We start from the raw sequence: 18,722 nt of genomic DNA on the forward strand, positions 1-18,722 counted from the left end.
CGTGTGTTTTCATTATTGTAATTCGAGAGCCAATTCCAATTGTCGCGCGTAATGAACTTTGGAACATGAAAAATCGCAAAAAATATGTTGTGTGTACAAGGGTACACAGAAAGATCGAGATGGTTAAAATATTGGTTTTGCTTCAAATGAAAAACAAAAGTAATAATCTGATAGTAAAAAAAATATGAAGAGACCTTTAATGGGAACGTCAGCATTATATATACAAAAGAAGAGCTTCGATTTTTCTCTAATAAGAGGTGCAGAAAACAAACAAAAATTCAAAGGCTGCCTGGAAGATAAGGACTGATGAGCACCAAGCCATAAAAGAATAACGCTAACAGCTTTTAGCTACTACTAGAGTGCTGGAATGATAACAAATGATCAAAAATTTAACTGCAGAACAGTAACCAAGAGCTGATTGATCTGAGCTACTGCACTTTAAAAGACTGTAACACAAAACATGTTTAATATCTACCCTTGTTGTGGCAAGAACCAAGAAAAAAAATAGTCCTCAGAATGGGAAAACACCCAACGCAAAGCAAACAACAGCCTCGGGCGAGAGACCTCCCTTTTCTATCGAGCGTACTGTGATAAATATTAAAGCCCACCGTAAACGAAATGGTTGGACGTGTGGCTTCAGTCTTGGAAAATCAACAACTGTCCAGATATTCACCATGTGCCAAATATTGGGAAAGACCCGAGCCGTTCGATACCAAACAAGGTTTCAGAGAAGGCGACTCCTTATTGTGCGACTTCTTCAATCTACTGCTGGAAAAAATAATTCGAGCTGCAGAGCTTAATCGAGAAGGCACAATATTCTATAAAAGTCTACAGCTAATGGCGTACACCGATGATATTGATTTTATTGGCCTGAACATCTGCGCCGTTAGTTCTGCTTTCTCCATACTGGATAAGGAAGGGAAGGAAATGGGTCTAGTAGTGCACCAGATCAAGACGAATATCTCCTATCTACAAACAAACACTCGCGACTTGGCTCCCACGTCATCAGTGGAATCAGTATTAACACCAACAACAATGTCAGCCCAGAGATCCAAAAACTCTTGCCAACAGGGCTACTTCGGGCTAAGTAGACAATTGAGAAGTAAAATAGCCTCTCGACGAACAAAGACCACTCATTTTTCCAGTCCTGATATATAGCGCAGAGGCATGGACAATGACAGCATCTGATGAATCGACGTTACGAGATTTCGGGAGAAAAGTTCTGCGAAAGATCTATAGTCCTTTGCCCGACGGGGGAAGCAGAGGAAGGGGAAGACCTCCACTTCGTTCGAAAGACCATGTCGAGAAGAACCTGGCTGCACTTGGAATCTCCAAGTGGCTCCAAATAGCGGAAATGATTAGAAACACATGCCTTTGTGCAGTACAAAGCATTCAGCGAAGGTCGTAAATTCATCGCAAACTTGCATCATGCTGTCATGAGTCGTTCATTCACCTCTGTTAATGACGATAACAACGAAAAGGTTAAAGAAATAGTGCTTGAAAATCGTCATTTTGGCATCAAAGAATAGCAAGGGACATAAATATATTTTTTTGAATCGACTAAACACAGCTTGTTAATGTTTTGGAGATGAAGCGTGACAACGCCAACGTCATACCAAAAAATCTGAATTTTTTACACAAACGACGTCGTGTATGGGTCGCTAAAAATATACTTGGTACGATAGCTGACGACCCCACATTCATCACAGGCATCATTACCGGTGACTAGACGTTGGTTTATAAATATGACATCGAACTTGCCCAACAATTTTACGAATAGCGCTCCAAAAATAAAGCGAAAGAAAAAAAAGCGAAGGCATTGAAGGCACTGATGGACATTCCAGCCCAGGCTTAAAACAAATGTTTGGAAAATTGGATTAAGCGTTGGCTTACATATATTAACTCAGGAGCTTATTTTGATGGTCCGGGTCAAATTTGATCAATTGGCAAAAACTTAAAGTATGGTAGGGATCTGAAATTATGTATAATATAGATATACATACACATAGCTACATATAAATTAACTTCCCAATGTAATACATGCTATAGAGATTAGCGATTACCAAATCATCTTAAAATTAGAAAAAAGGAAAAAATTTAAATAAAATTTAGCAACAAACACTGTAAAATACAGATGCGACTGATCGCAAATATTCGTCACTTTTTTTGAATAAAAATAGGGGAAACTTGAAGCTTGCTAGAAGCTGAATATTCAGTACCAGTTAATTGGCTTGTTTTCGCATTTATAGCATTTAGTGTTTATAGTAGTTTTTTGTTTTTGCTAAGCAAATTTCGCTGCTCAACAAGATACACTGCGGTATAAGCAACGCTTGTTTGGAAAGGAAATTTATTAGTTGCTTTTATTTCGCACTTTTGTTGCTGATTAGCGGCGTAATCACATAATTTCTATGCATGCGAATTAGGCGCAAACAACACGAATGCCACACCCACTCACACGGCGCTAACACTCTTCATGCATACATATTTCCGCCAGTTCGCACACGCAGTAGTACTCCCAAATTATGATTTAGTAGCTAATGTGTATTTGTGTGTGTGTGAAGGCTAATAAATGTTTGAAAAAGAGTTGGGCGGAAGTATACGCCCACTTCCGTTTTATGTCGAGCTAGTGAACGTATGCGTGCACGTTGCACGAGGCTGCAACGCAACGGCATTTTCGTTTCACGCATGGCTCAAATGACAGTAAAGACAGGCGAGGCATGCCTGCAACCTTTAAAAGGTGGAACTCGTGCGCAAGACATGCTGGCAAAAGGTAATACAATGTCAACGCTTTTCCTGTTTTTCCCGCTTGTCATTGCTTGGCAGTGAGGTGGGTGATCGCATAGCCGGTGTAAGCACGTAGCAACCGCGCTGCAATGTAGCATGTTGCACGTGTTGCATGCTGGTAAGCCATGAGTCACGTGCCGGACTCGTGTCAAACGATAAGAGTGGTGCAACATCGTCGCTGTGCGCTGTGCGCCAAAGCGGTGGCATGTGAAACAGTACTCCAACATGCTATAGAGATTAGCGACATGTCATCTGCATCAATGCCTTGACATGAAGAGGCGGGCTGCTATGACGATGCGGAAATAGCAAGCTTGCTAGCGACACCCGTTCACCGCATTTGTTATCAAAATTTCGCAATCACTGGTAAGCACTCGCTGCTCTGGAACACTCCCTGTGGACGCGCAATCTACGCTTGCTTCACAATTTGGACAAAGCACTTTCACTGCAATAACAACTTAATTCATTGCAACTGTAAACCCACAACAAGAGCGTTGCTGGAACAATCATCAGCCCAAAGGCGACTGCCACGCGTCACTCACTTGCAATTATATTGCGGGCAACGGCAAAGTGCCTTCGCACCTTCAGTTCATCACTCAATCAGCTGCACTGATTTATGCTTTTGTTAAATAATAAGCGGCGCACTCGGCACTCAATTACATAAATATTGATTACAGATGTTCTTCTTCTGTTATTCAATTCTCTATTCTGCTATTTGCTTTGAAAGCCAATAATTATGGCATTAGGTACGTAGACACATGAATTCTAAACATTATATTTACTTCAGGTAGAATGATGAGTAGGTCAATAAGAGGGTTAAAGAAACATGAAATTAGGAATTAATATAGGGAGACAGTTTAATTATAGCTTATGAAAGTCTGTTCTTGAAGTAGTAAGTATATAAATTAGAACATGATATTTGGATGCTCGCTGCATTTGGCTTTAACATGCACATCTGACAGCCTCAAATAGTCGAATTTTTACATGTACATGTTTTAAGAATACACAGTAAACTTTTTTCTTCGACAGCGCTAAAAAGGAAGTTATTCTACTACTTGATTCCGACCATCTCCGTGGATAAACCCAATTCTTCTAGAAGATATAGCCCGTGCAATGACCTACGGTAAAAAAAAGAAACAAAAAATGACAAAATTGCGGCTTTTATAAAAAAATAAAGAATTTTACACAAAATGGTTGCCGTTCTTGACCTGAAATTTGGGATTTGAAAATTTGTATTCAATGGAGCGGATTTAAAAAAACTTTGTATGTAATATATACAGAGCAAGCAGAAATTGATCAGATCTTCTAGTAATCACACAGCTAAATTCGAAAAATTTAGTTTAGAGAAAAACGTTTCTAACGATAAACTGATTAAGCTAATTGAACTTAATTAACGTACATATGTAACTCAAAAACTATTTGAGATATCGAATATTGCCGCAATGAAACACTGTCTCGAAAATTTTTTGTAGAAGTTTCATCTAAAAAGCGTTTACAACAATAAGGAGCAGCAGGTTTCCTAGGAGAATATTTCAGTATGGCTTTAAATGGTATTCAGCAAAAAATTCAGAAAAAAAAACAGTTTTGATAGCTCTTTTAGTAAAATCTCATAAAACAGAGACAAAACATGTTTCAATCACAAAAATAGACATCGCATTTGCTATATTTCATTAAAAAAAATTCAACCGTTAAAAACATTTTAAACAAAACAGTGAATGTCTACTCTTACCAACACATATGTACATTCAGCTGCGAGCAGTGAAATAGTAGTGGGTGTTGGATTTTTACATACCTGTGAGTTATGCAAAATTCTAAACAATTTTAACATCAATTGAAACTGAAAAGTTTATCATATTTCCCTGCCTACTTTTATTAATAAAAATATTTTAAATTGAATGGGTGTAAGATATATTTATTCACGAAGTTGTGTCTATATATGAGATTTTATGGGAGCAGTAAAATAGTAGTAAAGTCATAATTTTTTTTTTTTTTAAAGGATTTTTGGAAGTTCCGTCTATACGAGATATTAGTACTTGGTAGCATGGCCATGATTTTTAATAACAGCAATACAACGCCTCTTCATAGAATCTACGAGACTCTGGCATCTTTTTAGTGGAATGTTCTGCTATACTTGCTGCACTACGGTCCACAACTCATTGTTGTTTTTGGGTTTGACATTCCATACGGCTTTCTTAACGTCTGCCCATTTCTCAATCGGCAAATTCTCAATCGGTCCTTTGGCAAATTTAAGACAACTTGCTATATGTTTTTTTTTTAATAACGGTACTTATCGAGGACTGCGGACATATAAATTATGTTTATGTAGAAGTCTTCTCACTGTATGAACACCGTAGGCCAGGTTCAGTTCATTCCGAATCTCCATAGCTGGCATTCTAGGTCGAGTCTTGGCACATCTTACAACTATTGGTGTAAAATTCTCGGAAAGAATCCATATTGCGCCCTTTCTTCGTCTTTTTTTTTATAAATAATTGCATTGTGAGTCGTTGTGGCTTAACACCCTACAATTCTTACCACCCTTTGTAAAATTTACCGTTGTTTATGACAGATTGAATACATTTTCGTTTTTCGTCACTGCAGTGCTTCCCTCGGGCCAAAAAAAGTGCAAAGTCATATTTTTTTTTTGCTTTTTGCATTGAATAATTAATAAAAGATCTGGAAACTTACTTTTTGTTTGATAAAATTAATTTTTATTTATTAAAAATTATCTGTTTGCAATCATCTCATCGCTCACTACTAGTCTATTTAAAATATGTATATTCTCTGAACACTTAATTGTGAAAAAAATTAAATTTATGCAATCCCCAAACTCTAAACACCGTTCTCTTAAAACGCTGTCTTCAAAGTCGATAGAGATATTTTTATCGGAAGTACTCGTCGATGTTAAGATATATTAAATTTTTAAATACACTTTTTTATACGTACATACATATACTTATGTATGTATATTTAAAATAATGACTTAAGAAAAAATTCACAAAATGCGCGTTCTGCTGCTTTGCAAGAGGATGTAATCCACCACATTACCGACATTCTCATTTTAAATGCACTGTAATATCGACATTTTGCAACTACGGATATCAAGAGACGATAAGAATGTCGGTACACAATATGGTAAGCATTTCCGGAAAATATTTAAAGGATATGCCAAAAATTAGTTTCCGATGTTAAGCTACTACATTTTTTTTGAATCATCAGATGTGTATACATATTTAGCAGATTTGTAAAATTATATGTATTTTTCATTATATGAATAAATGTACATATATAATCAAATATCAAAGCACACATACCTTTAATTGCTGCTACATAATTTAGATCAACTCTGCGACGCTTTATCATATATGCACGTATTTACCACTTTACACAAATTAACACACATAAAAATATTATGGTCACTCAATTTTCACATACTTTGTTAATGCCGACTTTAGGAAAATGATAAATTTTCATATGTAAGTACGTACTGGTTTTGCGAACACTATTAGATGCACAAACATATACAAATTTTCAAACGAACAACGAACCGGGAAAATCTTTTACAATTTTTTAACATTTGACATTTTCTTGCACATCATCATTCACAAACGCAGAAACAAAAATGCACTCAACTTTACAGTTATATTTCGTTGCACTTCTTCTTTCCCCATTTCATATGTGCATTCATGAATGGGAGCATATGCAAATGCTAAATTTTTAATTTGCCATTTAAATCAGATATTTTCAGCAAATAAACGTAATCATCCGCAGTTTTACAAGAACATTCCATAATTAACACTTTGTAAATTGGCGATAAAACCCGATATTTAAGTAATTTATGCAGTTGCGGTGGTATCGGATCTATTGAGTGGTTCACTGTTATCTTCATTTTAAAACCATAACACTTTCGATGAAGAGAATACTATTTAAGTTTTTACTTTAACATAATATTAAGCACCAGTTTAATAATTTTTACATTACTACCGCACTATTTTTTTAATTAAACTCGACGAAATTTAAACGAACAACGAACCAAGAATATATTTTACAATTTTTTTTTAATATTTGACGTTTTCTTGCAAGTCATCATTCACTTCATACGTTAGTGATGGAATGGATGCAACTTTACAGTTATATTTCGTTGTACTTCTCTACTTCTCCTTTCATACATATGTATGTTCTCTTATGAATGTGCGCGTATGCAAATGCGAGTTTTAATTTGCCATTTAAATCTGTTATTTTCAACAAATAAATGCAATCATCCGTAGTTTTACACGTATATTTCATAGTTAACACTTTGTAAATGGACGATGAAACCCGAAATTTTAGTAACTTTTGCAGCTATGGCGGTTGAGTCGGAACTTCGAAGTATATTGAGTGGCCCATTATTATCTTCATTTTTACACGAAAACACTTTCGAACGATAGAATATTTCACTATTACTATTTAAACATTTACTTTAACACCACTTTAAGCACTAATTTAATCATTTTAACACAACTAGCGCACTACTTTTTTAATTAAACGCGAAGAAATATTTTAACGCGTCAATTTTTTCACACCAAAAGAAAAACTGTCAATTCAAACGGTAAAAATGCGCCAAGAATGCATTTGCTCTCTACTACATTTACCAGTTTGACATTTGTATGACATTTCTATTTTTCTCCTGCACATGTGTTTACGTATTTAAGCAGTGCTTGATTGTGTCTAGTAATTATTTTTTATTTTCAATTTAATAAATCACAATGTCGTCTTGGAAAAAAGCTTCCAAGAGCAATCAAAAGGTGCATAGGGAGCGTCACCAACCAGAGGCACGCAAACATCTTGGTTTGCTTGAAAAGAAAAAGGATTACAAGAAACGAGCAAACAATGAACATTACAAGGAACGCACATTGAAATTGCTGCATAAACGCGCACTGAATAAGAATCCCGATGAATTCTACCATCATATGATTAATTCAAAGCTTGAAGAAGGTGTGCATCATGAAAAGGAACAAGAACCGGATGAACATAGTAAGGTGCAGAAAGCATTGATGGAGACACAAGACACACAATATGTGACTATGAAACGTACCATGGAAACGAAAAAAATTCAACGACTCCAATCACAGCTGCATATGATAGATTTTGCTAATACGGTGACAAATACGCACACCTTCTTTGAGGAGAACAAGGAGGGCGAGGTTGTCGCAAAGGATTTGAGCAAAATTGAATTAGCACAACGTCTAGAGACACATCCAAGTTTACTAGAACGTAAAACGAATCGTCCACGTATACAGGACTTGGACAAAATGAAATTACCGGAGCTAACACCACAGGTTAGTGAACAAAAAAGCACATATAACCAACAATTTTATTATTGAAAGTGTTTTACAGGAAATACGAAAAGCCAATGCATTGAAGAAGCAAGCATACCAGGAGCTTACCAAACGTATTGAGCGAGAAAAGGAATTAGCGGTGGCACAGCAGAAGCTGCAACTAAAACGTGTATTGAAACAGCCACGCTTACTGAAACCTAAAAAAGTTAGGAAAGGCACTAAGGATGCGCCACCAGTATATTGCTTTAGATACGAACGGAAAAAGTAAATTAGAAGATAATAGCAAAGTTTATGTTATATATAAAAAAATAAATATATTTTGTACTAAATGAACACATATTTGTATACTTGCGGGGCCCGAATGGAAATCAGCTGTTTGGTGTCTGTGCGGAGATGCTGCCGTATAATTGTCAGGCATATGCATATTTGAAAGCGATATCTGGTAACTTTTTAACGCTGATCAAAACAACGAATGCGGTAAACACACTAATCAAAACAAACTACATAGACTGTCAAAATTCAACGTAACGCACGTGTGTTCGTTGTCTCTGCTTATTTTGTTCAAAAGTGTATATTTTCAAATATATTTTATTGAATTTTAAAACAAAAAAACTTGGAAAAATGGTTAAAAAGAAGATTGACAATCGCATACGCGTGATGATCGAAAATGGCGTAAAGTTGGGTCATCGTACAATGTTTATTATAATCGGAGATAAGGGACGTGATCAGGTGCCGATACTCTACGACATTTTGACGAAATCCACAGTGAAAGCGCGTCCCACAGTGCTATGGTGCTATAAAAATAAAGACGAGGCTATATCGAAGTAAGTTGCTGAATAATGCATTTATATTTCCAAGCAATTTTCATAATTGTCTATTTAGCCATGGACGTAAGCGCGCTAAAAAAATTGCGGCCGGTAAAATTGATGTTAACGATGCGGATATGTTCGACACATTTCGTGTGTCCACAACAATACATGGACGTTACTACTCGGAGACACATGCAGTACTGGGTCGCACTTATGGCGTATGTGTGTTACAGGATTTTGAAGCGCTCACACCTAATTTGCTTGCACGCACAGTGGAAACAGTTGAAGGCGGTGGCTTGATAATACTATTACTGAAAACACTGCAATCGCTGAAGCAGTTGTACACAATGAGCATGGATGTGCATAAACGTTTTCGTACCGAAGCACATCAAACTGTAACGTGCCGTTTCAATGAACGCTTAATACTCTCGTTAGCTGATTGTAAACGCTGTCTGGTTGTAAATGATGATTTGACTGTGCTACCGTTGAGTTCGAAAACAATCAACGTGGATCCCGTTAATGTAATTTCACCACTGTTGCCTTTGTTTATTTCCTGTTAAAAAGTTAATTTTATTGCAGCCTGCTGAGGTTGGCAAATCTGAAAATACTGAAATGTTGCAAGACTTGAAAGAAAGTTTACGTGATACTCCACCCGCGGGACCGCTAGTAAATCAGTGTCGTACATATGACCAAGCACGTGCCGTGGCACAGTTCATCGAAGCATTAGCCGAGAAGCAATTAAAGTACGTTAAAAAACTTAAACTCTTGTTGTAATATAATTGATTGTATATGATTTTCTCAGGCCACCCACAACGCTGACTGCCGCAAGAGGTCGTGGTAAGTCCGCTGCTATGGGTCTATCTATTGCCGCGGCAATAGCATTCGGCTATGTCAACGTCTACGTCACTTCACCACATCCGGAGAATTTGATAACACTATTTGAGTTTGTGCTAAAAGGCTTTGATGCGCTGGAATATCAAGAGCACGCCGATTACACCATTATACGCTCTACAAATCCGGATTACAAGAAAGCGATTATCCGCATAAATATTACCCGTTCCAATCGTCAAACTATACAATATATTGCACCCACCGATACACATCTCTTAAACGCCGCCGATCTATTGGTGATTGATGAAGCTGCAGCCATACCACTGCCTTTGGTAAAAAAGATGATGGGTCCCTATTTGATATTCATGGCATCAACCATTAACGGTTATGAGGGCACGGGACGTTCGCTTAGCTTGAAATTGATGTCACAGTTGCAAAAGGATAATAATGCGCCACCACCGGTAAATATAACCTAAAAATGCCTACAGCGCCGAAATAATATTTGTATGAATTTTTTAGATTAAACTCGATGAATCTATCCGTTATAGCGAGGGCGATGATATCGAAGCATGGTTGATAAATTTGTTATGCCTAGATGCCACGACGGTGCCCAACATCAGTTCGGGTTGTCCAACACCGGATGTGTGCGATCTCTATTACATCGATCGTGATGCACTGTTCTCTTATCATAAAGCAGCCGAATCTTTTCTACATCGTCTTGTCTCTATATATGTAGCTTCACATTATAAGAACAGTCCTAATGATCTCCAAATGATGAGTGATGCGCCGGCGCATCATCTTTTCTGTCTACTCGGACCTATACAACGCAAGGATCAGCTACCTGAAATACTAGTTGTTGTGCAAGTTGCATTGGAGGGAGAGATTTCTTCACAAACAATAACAGATTGCTTGGGGCGTGGCAAGAAGGCTAGCGGCGATCTGATACCATGGAACGTTTCGGAACAATTTGGTGATCGAGATTTCCCCAAATTATCCGGCGTGCGTGTGGTCCGAATTGCTACACATCCCAACTATCAAAGGGTAGACAGTTCAATATTTTAGTAGTAACTTATATTAATGGTTTTTTCTTTAATAACTAATATTCAGATGGGCTACGGCAAACGTGCCATAAAACTGTTGCGCGATTATTATCAAGGTAAATTTACCGATTTGAGTGAAAATCCACAGGATGGGGAAAATACTAATGGTGAGTCTGATTTTGAAAAATAAACAATTTAACTAATTTTTCTATATCAATACATAGGCATCGAAGAAGTGGAAGAGGAGCAACTGGGTCTGTTGAAAGAGCAAATTCGGCCACGTCGTAAAATTCCCACCTTGTTAAAACGTTTAAGTGAACGCGTGCCGGAACATATCGACTACTTGGGCACATCTTATGGTTTAACACAAGAGCTACTCAAATTTTGGAAAAACTTGCGTTTCGTGCCAGTATACGTTAGGTAGCGCCGCACAAATATACTTTGCTATATTTATTTACAAATATGTATTATTTTTTTCGAATACAGTCAAAAGGCAAATGATCTGACTGGTGAGCACTCTTGTATTATGCTGCACACACTAGATAAATCTAGGGCAACACAAGAGAAGAAATGTGCCGAATGGTTGAGTTTGTACTTCAATGACTTTAGACGACGCATAACCAAACTTTTGAGCAAAACATTTCGTGAATTCACCACAAGTCTAGCATTATCCATCATAGATAACAAATGGGCGAATATGGACCATAAAGGTAGTTGTAAAAATGGAATTTAAAAATTGATATTCTACTTCACACACAAATTTCTACTTAACAGCGCTCGATAAGCACACGCTTGATGTTTACTTCCTGCCGCATGATATTGAACGTTTGGAAGCGTATTCGCGCAATCAAATCGAATATCGTTTGATACTGGATTTGGTAAGCGATATAAGTGCATTGTATTTCCAAGGAAAAATGCAGGAGCTGCAAATAGACACTTTGCAAAAGGTAAATACTATTATTGCTGCTGCAGATTTACAAAAGCAAAAGCATTGCGTTAATTCACTTAAATTTTAACAGGCTATCCTACTCGCAATTGGCGTGCAGGGCAAAACAGTGGACGCTATAGCTGCAGAGCTGAATATGCCAGGCAACCAGGTTTTGGCCAAATTCTACGATATGCTTAAAAAAACTTCCAAATATCTGCTTGCGGTTATCGAAGGTCACATAGAGAGCAATATGAAGAGTGAGACACAGCTGAACCGTGGCGAAGATTTTGTACCGGTTTCGTTGTCGCTCAACGACGAATTGGAAGAGACGGCACAACAGTTATCAAAGAAACAAAAGGAGGAACTTAGAAAGCTGAAAATGGAGAGCTTAAAGGAATTCGCCATTAAGGGAACCGATGAGGACTGGTCAAAGGCCCTGACAAATAATGATGGCAAAACGAAGCTGATATCCGTTAAAAGGTACACAGTTTACAAACTTATTGAAAATATTTGATGCTAATTGCACATTTTTTGTTCAATACAGTGGAATCAAGCGCTTGGAAGACCCCATAGAGAAAGGTGAGCCTAAAGAGCAACCGAAAAAGAAGAAAATCAAATTTAGTAAAAAGACTAAAGCCTCTATGAAGTCCCTAATTTAATATTTTTTTTTTTTGTTTTTTTTTGTTTATAACAGGTAGTAAAGATTTTACTACAAAAACTTAAGAATAAAAAACTTATATACCTTAACCTTCGTCGTTTGTGTAATTCCGCTTTATTTATAGAATATTTTTTCATTGACTATTTGCTTGAAAATTGAATGTGACACCGTGCAAGTTATTTAACGGTCCATGCAGTTTCTTTAGTAACAGCGCAGAACTAGAAAAAGAATAACATTACAAGTTGTGTTTAAGCGAACTGTGTTCCACTATATGCGTGTTTCATACCCGCAATCAACTAAACACATTTGTATAAGAAAACTTTGTTAAGCATTTAATATCCTAAATTCTAAGCACCCTGCTTCTCGATTTGCTTTTGACGTTCGCGCAACCTTCGCTCGCGTTCAAACTCCTTCATACGCAACACGTAGTCCTCGTATTCGCATGTTAAATAGTCATGTTTCTCATGATGACATTTGTATACAAAGGGGAAGGTATCGGCACGGCATGCACGGTATTTCAACAACTTGTGTGCACAGTAGTCCCGATCCTCAAGCGGCAATTTAGCAGATTCCATCTCTTCGACAGTCGCTATCATGACACGCTCCTTGCGTGATTCGAAACCCAACATTGGATCGAATGTGGGCACACAATCAGGGCCAGGCATAACATCTGGCTTAATGGCACGTGCATAAGCATTACCCATACTGTCGTCGTTTTGTACGTTTCGCTATTAGATGGATAAAATTATTATTTTTTCAAAAAATTGAAATTTTTTTAAACAAATTACGTAAATATAGTTGCTCGCTTTATTGCTGGCTGCTTGCAGAAAACGTCAAATTTGACAAACAATGAATACATAAATGTAATAGATTGGTGGCGATGTCAACTCAAATGAATAATTTATGTCCGAAATAAAAATATGGCAGCGCATTACACATGAAATGATGGCGCCAATACTTTGACAATCTTTAAAATTGAAACCAACAGAAGCTTCAGCAGCAACATATATTTCAATTAATAATATTATTGTATTACAAGCACAATAATGAATACGCCAAGACGGGAGACACGTAGTATGCATTTGCAAAATGTGCAAAGGCTTAGTACACCATTGCGCATACCACCATCGCCATTTATGAAAAATCTTGGATACGGAACTGGTGTAAATGTTTATAAATTGGAGCGTTCACCTAAATGTGGCAAAATGCTTTCACCTTGGGCTGTGAAGCGAATTTCTCAAAGAACACGTAACAATGAACACGCTTCGCTCTTTAATTCACGCATTCATGAAGAAGCGAATATTTTAAGGTATTTATTTTGATTGCTCATGAAATTTGATTAAAAAAAAATTGGAATTTTTGCAGGAAGCTATCTCATCCTAATATTGTAGGTTTTCGTGGAATAATTAAAAACTCAGATGGTGTTGAAACATTAGCACTCGAATGCTGTAAAACATCATTAGGTACTTTGCTAGAAGATCGCAATGAGGACAATGAGGGTCCATTACCTGCAAAGTATACACTCAAAATGATTAATGATATAACCAGAGCGTTGGATTATTTACATACAGAAGTTAAATTATTACATGGTGACCTGAAATCGTTTAACGTATTGGTGAAAGGTGATTTCGAAATATGTAAATTATGCGATTTCGGTGTAAGTTTGCCAATGGACGAAAATGGATTGATTGATTTCACCAAAAATCCGAAATTACGATATGTTGGTAAGCACAAAATCATTTGCTACTGTAGAATTGTTCAATAATTGGAGTAATTATAGGTACAAATCTTTGGTCGGCACCCGAAATAATCGATGAAGTGGAAGTCATCGATTGTAAAGCAGATATTTTTAGTTTCGGTTTGATAATATATGAAACAATTTCGTTAGTGCCACCACATACACTATTTATGGGAGAGACTAGTGACCGCGAAAACTCTAATTCATCAAACTTGGCTGACAGCAGTGGTGCACAATTAGAAGTGTCCGAAATCTGCGAAAATGCTTGTGGTACACGCCCACCACTACCACAGGCATTCCAATTAACGGATGAATACAATATAATTATGGAGATATTTTATTGTTGTACAAACGAAAGTGCAGAAGATAGACCAACAGCCAAAACCATATGGACAATGTTGCAAAATGATAATGTTAACGACAAAGAGAACCAAACGATGCAATAATTGAATAGGGAATTGACCAATGAAAAAATAAATCTTAATTATTAATGTCAGATAATAAATAGATGAATGACCAGTTAAAAAATTAATTTTCTAAAAACAATATTTTTTTTTTTATCGTGTCGAGGATGCATACTTTATTTTTTAAGTTTTTAATAAATAAAATTTCAAAAATAAAAAAATTGTGTAAGAACTGCATGCGTAGCATTGAAATATTTTGTGTGGAACTATTTTGTTTGGAACAATTCACCAATTCTGATGAACAGAAATCTCTTTCGACAAAACACTACTAAACCGTACTAAAAAGGAACTGGAGGAGTTTTTCTGAAAACAGCGCTACAAGTCATATATATCTATTTGTATCCTAAGAAGGGGATCCAGCTAGCATTCTTTGGAACGTAACTAGACAAAAGGAAAGGACGATCTCGAGATGTCAATTAATTATGAATAGCAGGGGTTTCTGGTACTGAACCAACGCTGTTGTTTGTGCTATTTGTCGCTGTTGTAGAAGTACACGAGGAGATGTGTGATGGCGATGGCCAAAAAAATAATGAAAATTACTAGGTTAGGACAGAATCAATATACAGGAAACGTAATGACAGCATGACTGTCAAGCTCTTTAATGGTATGCTCAGACTCTGCTCTTTTTCTTCCCAATGGAAATATGCAGCGATAATTTTGATTCCAAAGCCTGGCAAACCTGATCATACGGTCAATTCATATCATTCGAATAGACTACCTGTGATTATTTCGAAAATATTTGAAAGATCTATGACTACAACGAAATATATCCATAAGAGGCCTTAATATTAAGAAGATTGACATGTACTCCACATGGAGAGACAATGTGAAAATCAAAAATACAATGCTCAGTTTCAAGTTTAAGCAGCTTTTCCGATTCATAAGGTCGAGATCCCACCTCTGTCTAGAGAACAATCTACACATATAAAAAGCAATACTCAGACCGATCTGCTCATATAGAATTGCAATCTGGGGAAACTCAGCTAATGCAATTTTTTAAGTGATTCAAGTCTTACAAAATAAGTTTTCCCACTATAGTGGATGCAGCTTTTTATGACGTCTTCTATCGAGAACTAAAAATGTCTGCTCTAAAAGAAAGAAACTATAGAAGAATTAAGTAGACTTTACCTATCTCAATTGAAGATCCATGATAATGTACTAACGATGCAAGCACTGCACAATAGTCCGCAATGTAGGAAAAAAAGTCATTGTCATTTCTAAATAAAATTTAATATTATACAAAAAAAAAAAAAAAAAAGAAAAATACCTTACTTCGGTTGCAGCGAAGCTATAATAACCTTAACAAGTACAATACATTCCTTATAAGACATTTATTTTGATCGATTAGTTTTTATGGCAGCTATATGTTACAGCGTTCCGATATCGACGGTTTCGACAAGTTTTTTTTTGGGGAGCTAAAGACGTGAGCGAAATTTCAGATCGGTATCTCAAAAATTGAGGGTCCAGTTTGAGTGTATACAGACGTAAACGACGGTATTTATTTATACAAATATATGTATGTATATTTTATAGGGCCTCCACTTTTCATTTTGGATGTTGGGTATAAAAAACAAAAATTTGTACATGCTTATAAATGGCAGTGGAGGATATCAGTTACGCTCTAATCAATAACTTGTATCTTCTAAATCACAAGTTTACTGGCGCTAACACAACCTACTGACAACGATAGCAAAACGCCCACTTACTGTGCCCAACTACAGTAAAATGCTTGCATATAAAATATAAAAGGGCACAATACTGCAATATTTCAACATAAAGGCAAAAGAATCGAAGAAGTTTTAGTCGAGAAATAATTGAAAAATATACCGGAACCTTAAAAATTGTTAAAGCATAATGCTAAAATTTAGCACCGTATTTTGTCTTGCTCTCAAGGAGACAATAATGGAATATTTGAAAAATACCAGCCTTAGCGGATTTCATTTGTTATACTATATATGTGGCGATAAATATCAACGGTGAATTATATTATCATTAATGAAAAATAAAATTCAGAAAGTTAACAGTTTGATAAAAAAAAAATGTTTCCCTCACACGATTTAGAATTTGTTGGTCCTTCTTTCTGTTGACTGGTATTATCAGCGCAACGTATGTAACGTTGATAAACGTAGAAAATATATTGGAGAACCCGATTGTGACCACCTTGGAATCTAATCATCATAGAATTGAGAAAGTGCCATATGCGGCAGTGGCTATTTGCAGTGTCAACAAATTTAGTCGAAGCGCTGTAAACGCTTTTGTAGAAGAAATGTAAGTTAAGCACCTTGAACTTCGAAACACTGATACTTAACCCTGAAATATATTTATTTAAGGGTCAACAAATCCGGTTCGCAATTCTCACAACAACAGTTGTTGCAGAAGATGAAATTATTCGGCGGTTTTTTTGATACTGGTTCTGTGGATTTCGAAGAAGCTGCGGCTTTTCAAAGGGATTTTTTAGACAAATATAACATCAGTATTGAGGAAACTTTACAAAAGGCATGAATATTTAAAAAAAAAAATTTAATATGCTTATTTTGCTTATCATATCATAATTAAACTGCAGCTAGCTCCTCGGTGTGAGGATCTGTTAATAAAGTGTCGTTGGGCGGGAAAACTTCAAGAATGCAGTGAACTTTTCCAAAACAGTTTAACAGCGAATGGATACTGCTGCATATACAATCAAATTTACGATGTAAGGGATATAAGGTAAGCAAACTTATTCAAATATTTTCTAAATAGCTTTTCAGTATTAAATTTAGTTTTTAGGTTATTTTTTAAATTTGAACTTTTTTTTTTTTCTTTTGTCAACAAAGTAAACTCAGGTACGTAGAAGGTGATGGTATTCACAATGGACTCACTTTACTTCTAAATACGTCCAAAGCCGATTTCTTTATGACGGATCGCAGCTTTGCCGGTTTTACAGCGCAAATATTCAGTTCTGGCCAATTCCCCGACAAATCGATTGGCGGTCCCCTTAAGGAAATCTTTATATCACAGTCTAGTGCCATTGATATACAATTGAGTGTGTCGGTGCAAACAGCGACAAGTGAAATGGGAATCTACAATATTGAGCAAAGAAAGTGTTATCTCTTTGGGGAAAATGTCGCTGGAGGGGATGACCAATACAGTACAGACAAATGTGTTTCACTTTGTAAAGTGTGTGGCGTGTTACGCATTTGCGGTTGTGTACCGTATTACATATCTTTGATTCTTGATGAAAACAATGATACACTCTGTACACTGGCACATTTGGAATGTTTGCATAGGAATCGAGGTTCGCGACGATATGTTTAATGATTTTAAACTTTTTTCCAAATATATATACATTTTGTACTATTCTTCACAGTTACTTTAAATACGTTCAGTCTCATCGACAGTGGTAAACAAGGGGCCCTGACAAACCGTTCACTTCAATGTTCCCAATGTTTGCCACTGTGTAATTTTTATGCTTACGGCACACGACGTCAAACGATATTATTAAAGAAAGCGTATCTACTAACAATAAATCAAGAATTTCTCAAATTAATTGGTAGGCAAGAAAGTGACGGCAAATCTAATTACACGTATGAGTCGTTGTAAGTGGACTTGATGAAATCCTGTTGCATATACATACATACATATGTACATTAGGATGTCCGTTATTTCCCGAGTTGATTTTTTACAAACGGCATTTGAAGCTCCACAATTTTTTTTTTCATAAAAATATGCGTTTAAATGTTATTCCCAGCTAAATTAATGCACCAAATGTATTCTAGTTCATACAGGACACCATGTCGTATGAGCAACACAGAATGTATGCATACTTGTATGATGTATGAGAGCTCAGTACATGATGATAAAACTTTGAAAGATACATATAAAAAAATGTTTTTATGAAGAAAAACAATCCAACCTTTTTTGTAGTGCGAAAATATTTGTGTTCGAATTTAATTTTTTTTTTTTAATTTTAGATTTACTAGCTTATTTAAAATATCACAAAATCCCAAATGTTATGCATGAGACAAGAAATATGATTCAAGTTTTTATATGATTTAGGATTTGATTTTTTTAGTACGCAAACTGAAACCTTAAGGCCCGTTTGCAAAAAAAATAACAGACACCCTAAGCATATACATAGTTTTGAACATTTTTATACTCTCGCAACAAAGTTGCTAAAGA

At 36.2% G+C, this 18,722-nt stretch overlaps 5 protein-coding genes across 6 annotated transcripts in view; 4 read left to right on the forward strand and 1 right to left on the reverse strand.

Moving 5' to 3' along the window:
• The first annotated feature begins 7,455 nt into the window (after nt 1–7,455).
• Nucleotides 7,456–8,429, forward strand: LOC108965872 (probable U3 small nucleolar RNA-associated protein 11). Its single transcript, XM_018928542.1, has 2 exons — nt 7,456–8,096; nt 8,155–8,429. The coding sequence occupies exons 1-2, from the start codon at nt 7,524–7,526 to the stop codon at nt 8,362–8,364; spliced, it is 783 nt and encodes a 260-aa protein (XP_018784087.1). The 5' UTR covers nt 7,456–7,523; the 3' UTR covers nt 8,365–8,429.
• Nucleotides 8,430–8,619: 190 nt separating this feature from the next.
• On the forward strand, nt 8,620–12,387 carry LOC108965864 (RNA cytidine acetyltransferase). Its single transcript, XM_018928532.1, has 11 exons — nt 8,620–8,920; nt 8,979–9,426; nt 9,485–9,648; nt 9,708–10,197; nt 10,256–10,777; nt 10,844–10,943; nt 11,001–11,196; nt 11,263–11,486; nt 11,551–11,723; nt 11,796–12,184; nt 12,249–12,387. The coding sequence occupies exons 1-11, from the start codon at nt 8,718–8,720 to the stop codon at nt 12,361–12,363; spliced, it is 3,024 nt and encodes a 1,007-aa protein (XP_018784077.1). The 5' UTR covers nt 8,620–8,717; the 3' UTR covers nt 12,364–12,387.
• Nucleotides 12,388–12,443: 56 nt separating this feature from the next.
• LOC108965876 (NADH dehydrogenase [ubiquinone] 1 beta subcomplex subunit 7) lies at nt 12,444–13,247 on the reverse strand. 2 transcript variants are annotated; one of them, XR_001993144.1, is made up of 3 exons: nt 13,151–13,247; nt 12,649–13,090; nt 12,444–12,580 (listed from the first exon to the last, which is right to left on the reverse strand). XR_001993144.1 is itself a non-coding variant. In XM_018928546.1 (2 exons), the coding sequence occupies exon 2, from the start codon at nt 13,064–13,066 to the stop codon at nt 12,710–12,712; it is 357 nt and encodes a 118-aa protein (XP_018784091.1). In that variant the 5' UTR covers nt 13,067–13,090; nt 13,151–13,247; the 3' UTR covers nt 12,444–12,709. The 2 variants fall into 2 exon arrangements, 1 of the variants encoding a protein (XP_018784091.1); XM_018928546.1 differs by having other exon boundaries at nt 12,444–13,090.
• Nucleotides 13,248–13,301: 54 nt separating this feature from the next.
• Nucleotides 13,302–14,632, forward strand: LOC108965871 (lymphokine-activated killer T-cell-originated protein kinase). The gene is made up of 3 exons (XM_018928540.1): nt 13,302–13,671; nt 13,728–14,086; nt 14,143–14,632. The coding sequence occupies exons 1-3, from the start codon at nt 13,409–13,411 to the stop codon at nt 14,544–14,546; spliced, it is 1,026 nt and encodes a 341-aa protein (XP_018784085.1). The 5' UTR covers nt 13,302–13,408; the 3' UTR covers nt 14,547–14,632.
• Nucleotides 14,633–16,418: 1,786 nt separating this feature from the next.
• LOC108965838 (pickpocket protein 11-like) overlaps nt 16,419–18,722 on the forward strand; it is a 3,578-nt gene continuing 1,274 nt past the window's right edge. Inside the window, exons 1-4 of the mRNA XM_018928492.1 lie at nt 16,419–16,540; nt 16,626–16,832; nt 17,387–17,838; nt 17,911–18,139. Of these exons, the coding sequence (XP_018784037.1) occupies nt 16,419–16,540; nt 16,626–16,832; nt 17,387–17,838; nt 17,911–18,139 (1,010 nt within the window). The remainder of the gene's footprint in view (nt 16,541–16,625; nt 16,833–17,386; nt 17,839–17,910; nt 18,140–18,722) is intronic.

Source organism: Bactrocera latifrons, unplaced genomic scaffold (genome assembly GCF_001853355.1).
Source record: "Bactrocera latifrons isolate USDA-ARS-PBARC rearing strain unplaced genomic scaffold, ASM185335v1 scaffold_15, whole genome shotgun sequence".
NCBI lineage: Eukaryota > Metazoa > Arthropoda > Insecta > Diptera > Tephritidae > Bactrocera > Bactrocera latifrons.

Bases quoted from the DNA above. Each gene is read 5' to 3' on its own strand.
- LOC108965872 (XM_018928542.1), top strand. From the start codon at position 7,524: ATGTCGTCTTGGAAAAAAGCTTCCAAGAGCAATCAAAAGGTGCATAGG. The intron at 8,097-8,154 runs GTTAGTGAACAA...AGTGTTTTACAG, and splicing joins TACCGGAGCTAACACCACAG to GAAATACGAAAAGCCAATGC.
- LOC108965876 (XM_018928546.1), bottom strand. From the start codon at position 13,066: ATGGGTAATGCTTATGCACGTGCCATTAAGCCAGATGTTATGCCTGGC.
- LOC108965871 (XM_018928540.1), top strand. From the start codon at position 13,409: ATGAATACGCCAAGACGGGAGACACGTAGTATGCATTTGCAAAATGTG. The intron at 13,672-13,727 runs GTATTTATTTTG...GAATTTTTGCAG, and splicing joins GAAGAAGCGAATATTTTAAG to GAAGCTATCTCATCCTAATA. The intron at 14,087-14,142 runs GTAAGCACAAAA...GAGTAATTATAG, and splicing joins TCCGAAATTACGATATGTTG to GTACAAATCTTTGGTCGGCA.
- LOC108965864 (XM_018928532.1), top strand. From the start codon at position 8,718: ATGGTTAAAAAGAAGATTGACAATCGCATACGCGTGATGATCGAAAAT. The intron at 10,944-11,000 runs GTGAGTCTGATT...ATCAATACATAG, and splicing joins GGATGGGGAAAATACTAATG to GCATCGAAGAAGTGGAAGAG. The intron at 11,487-11,550 runs GTAGTTGTAAAA...TCTACTTAACAG, and splicing joins GGCGAATATGGACCATAAAG to CGCTCGATAAGCACACGCTT.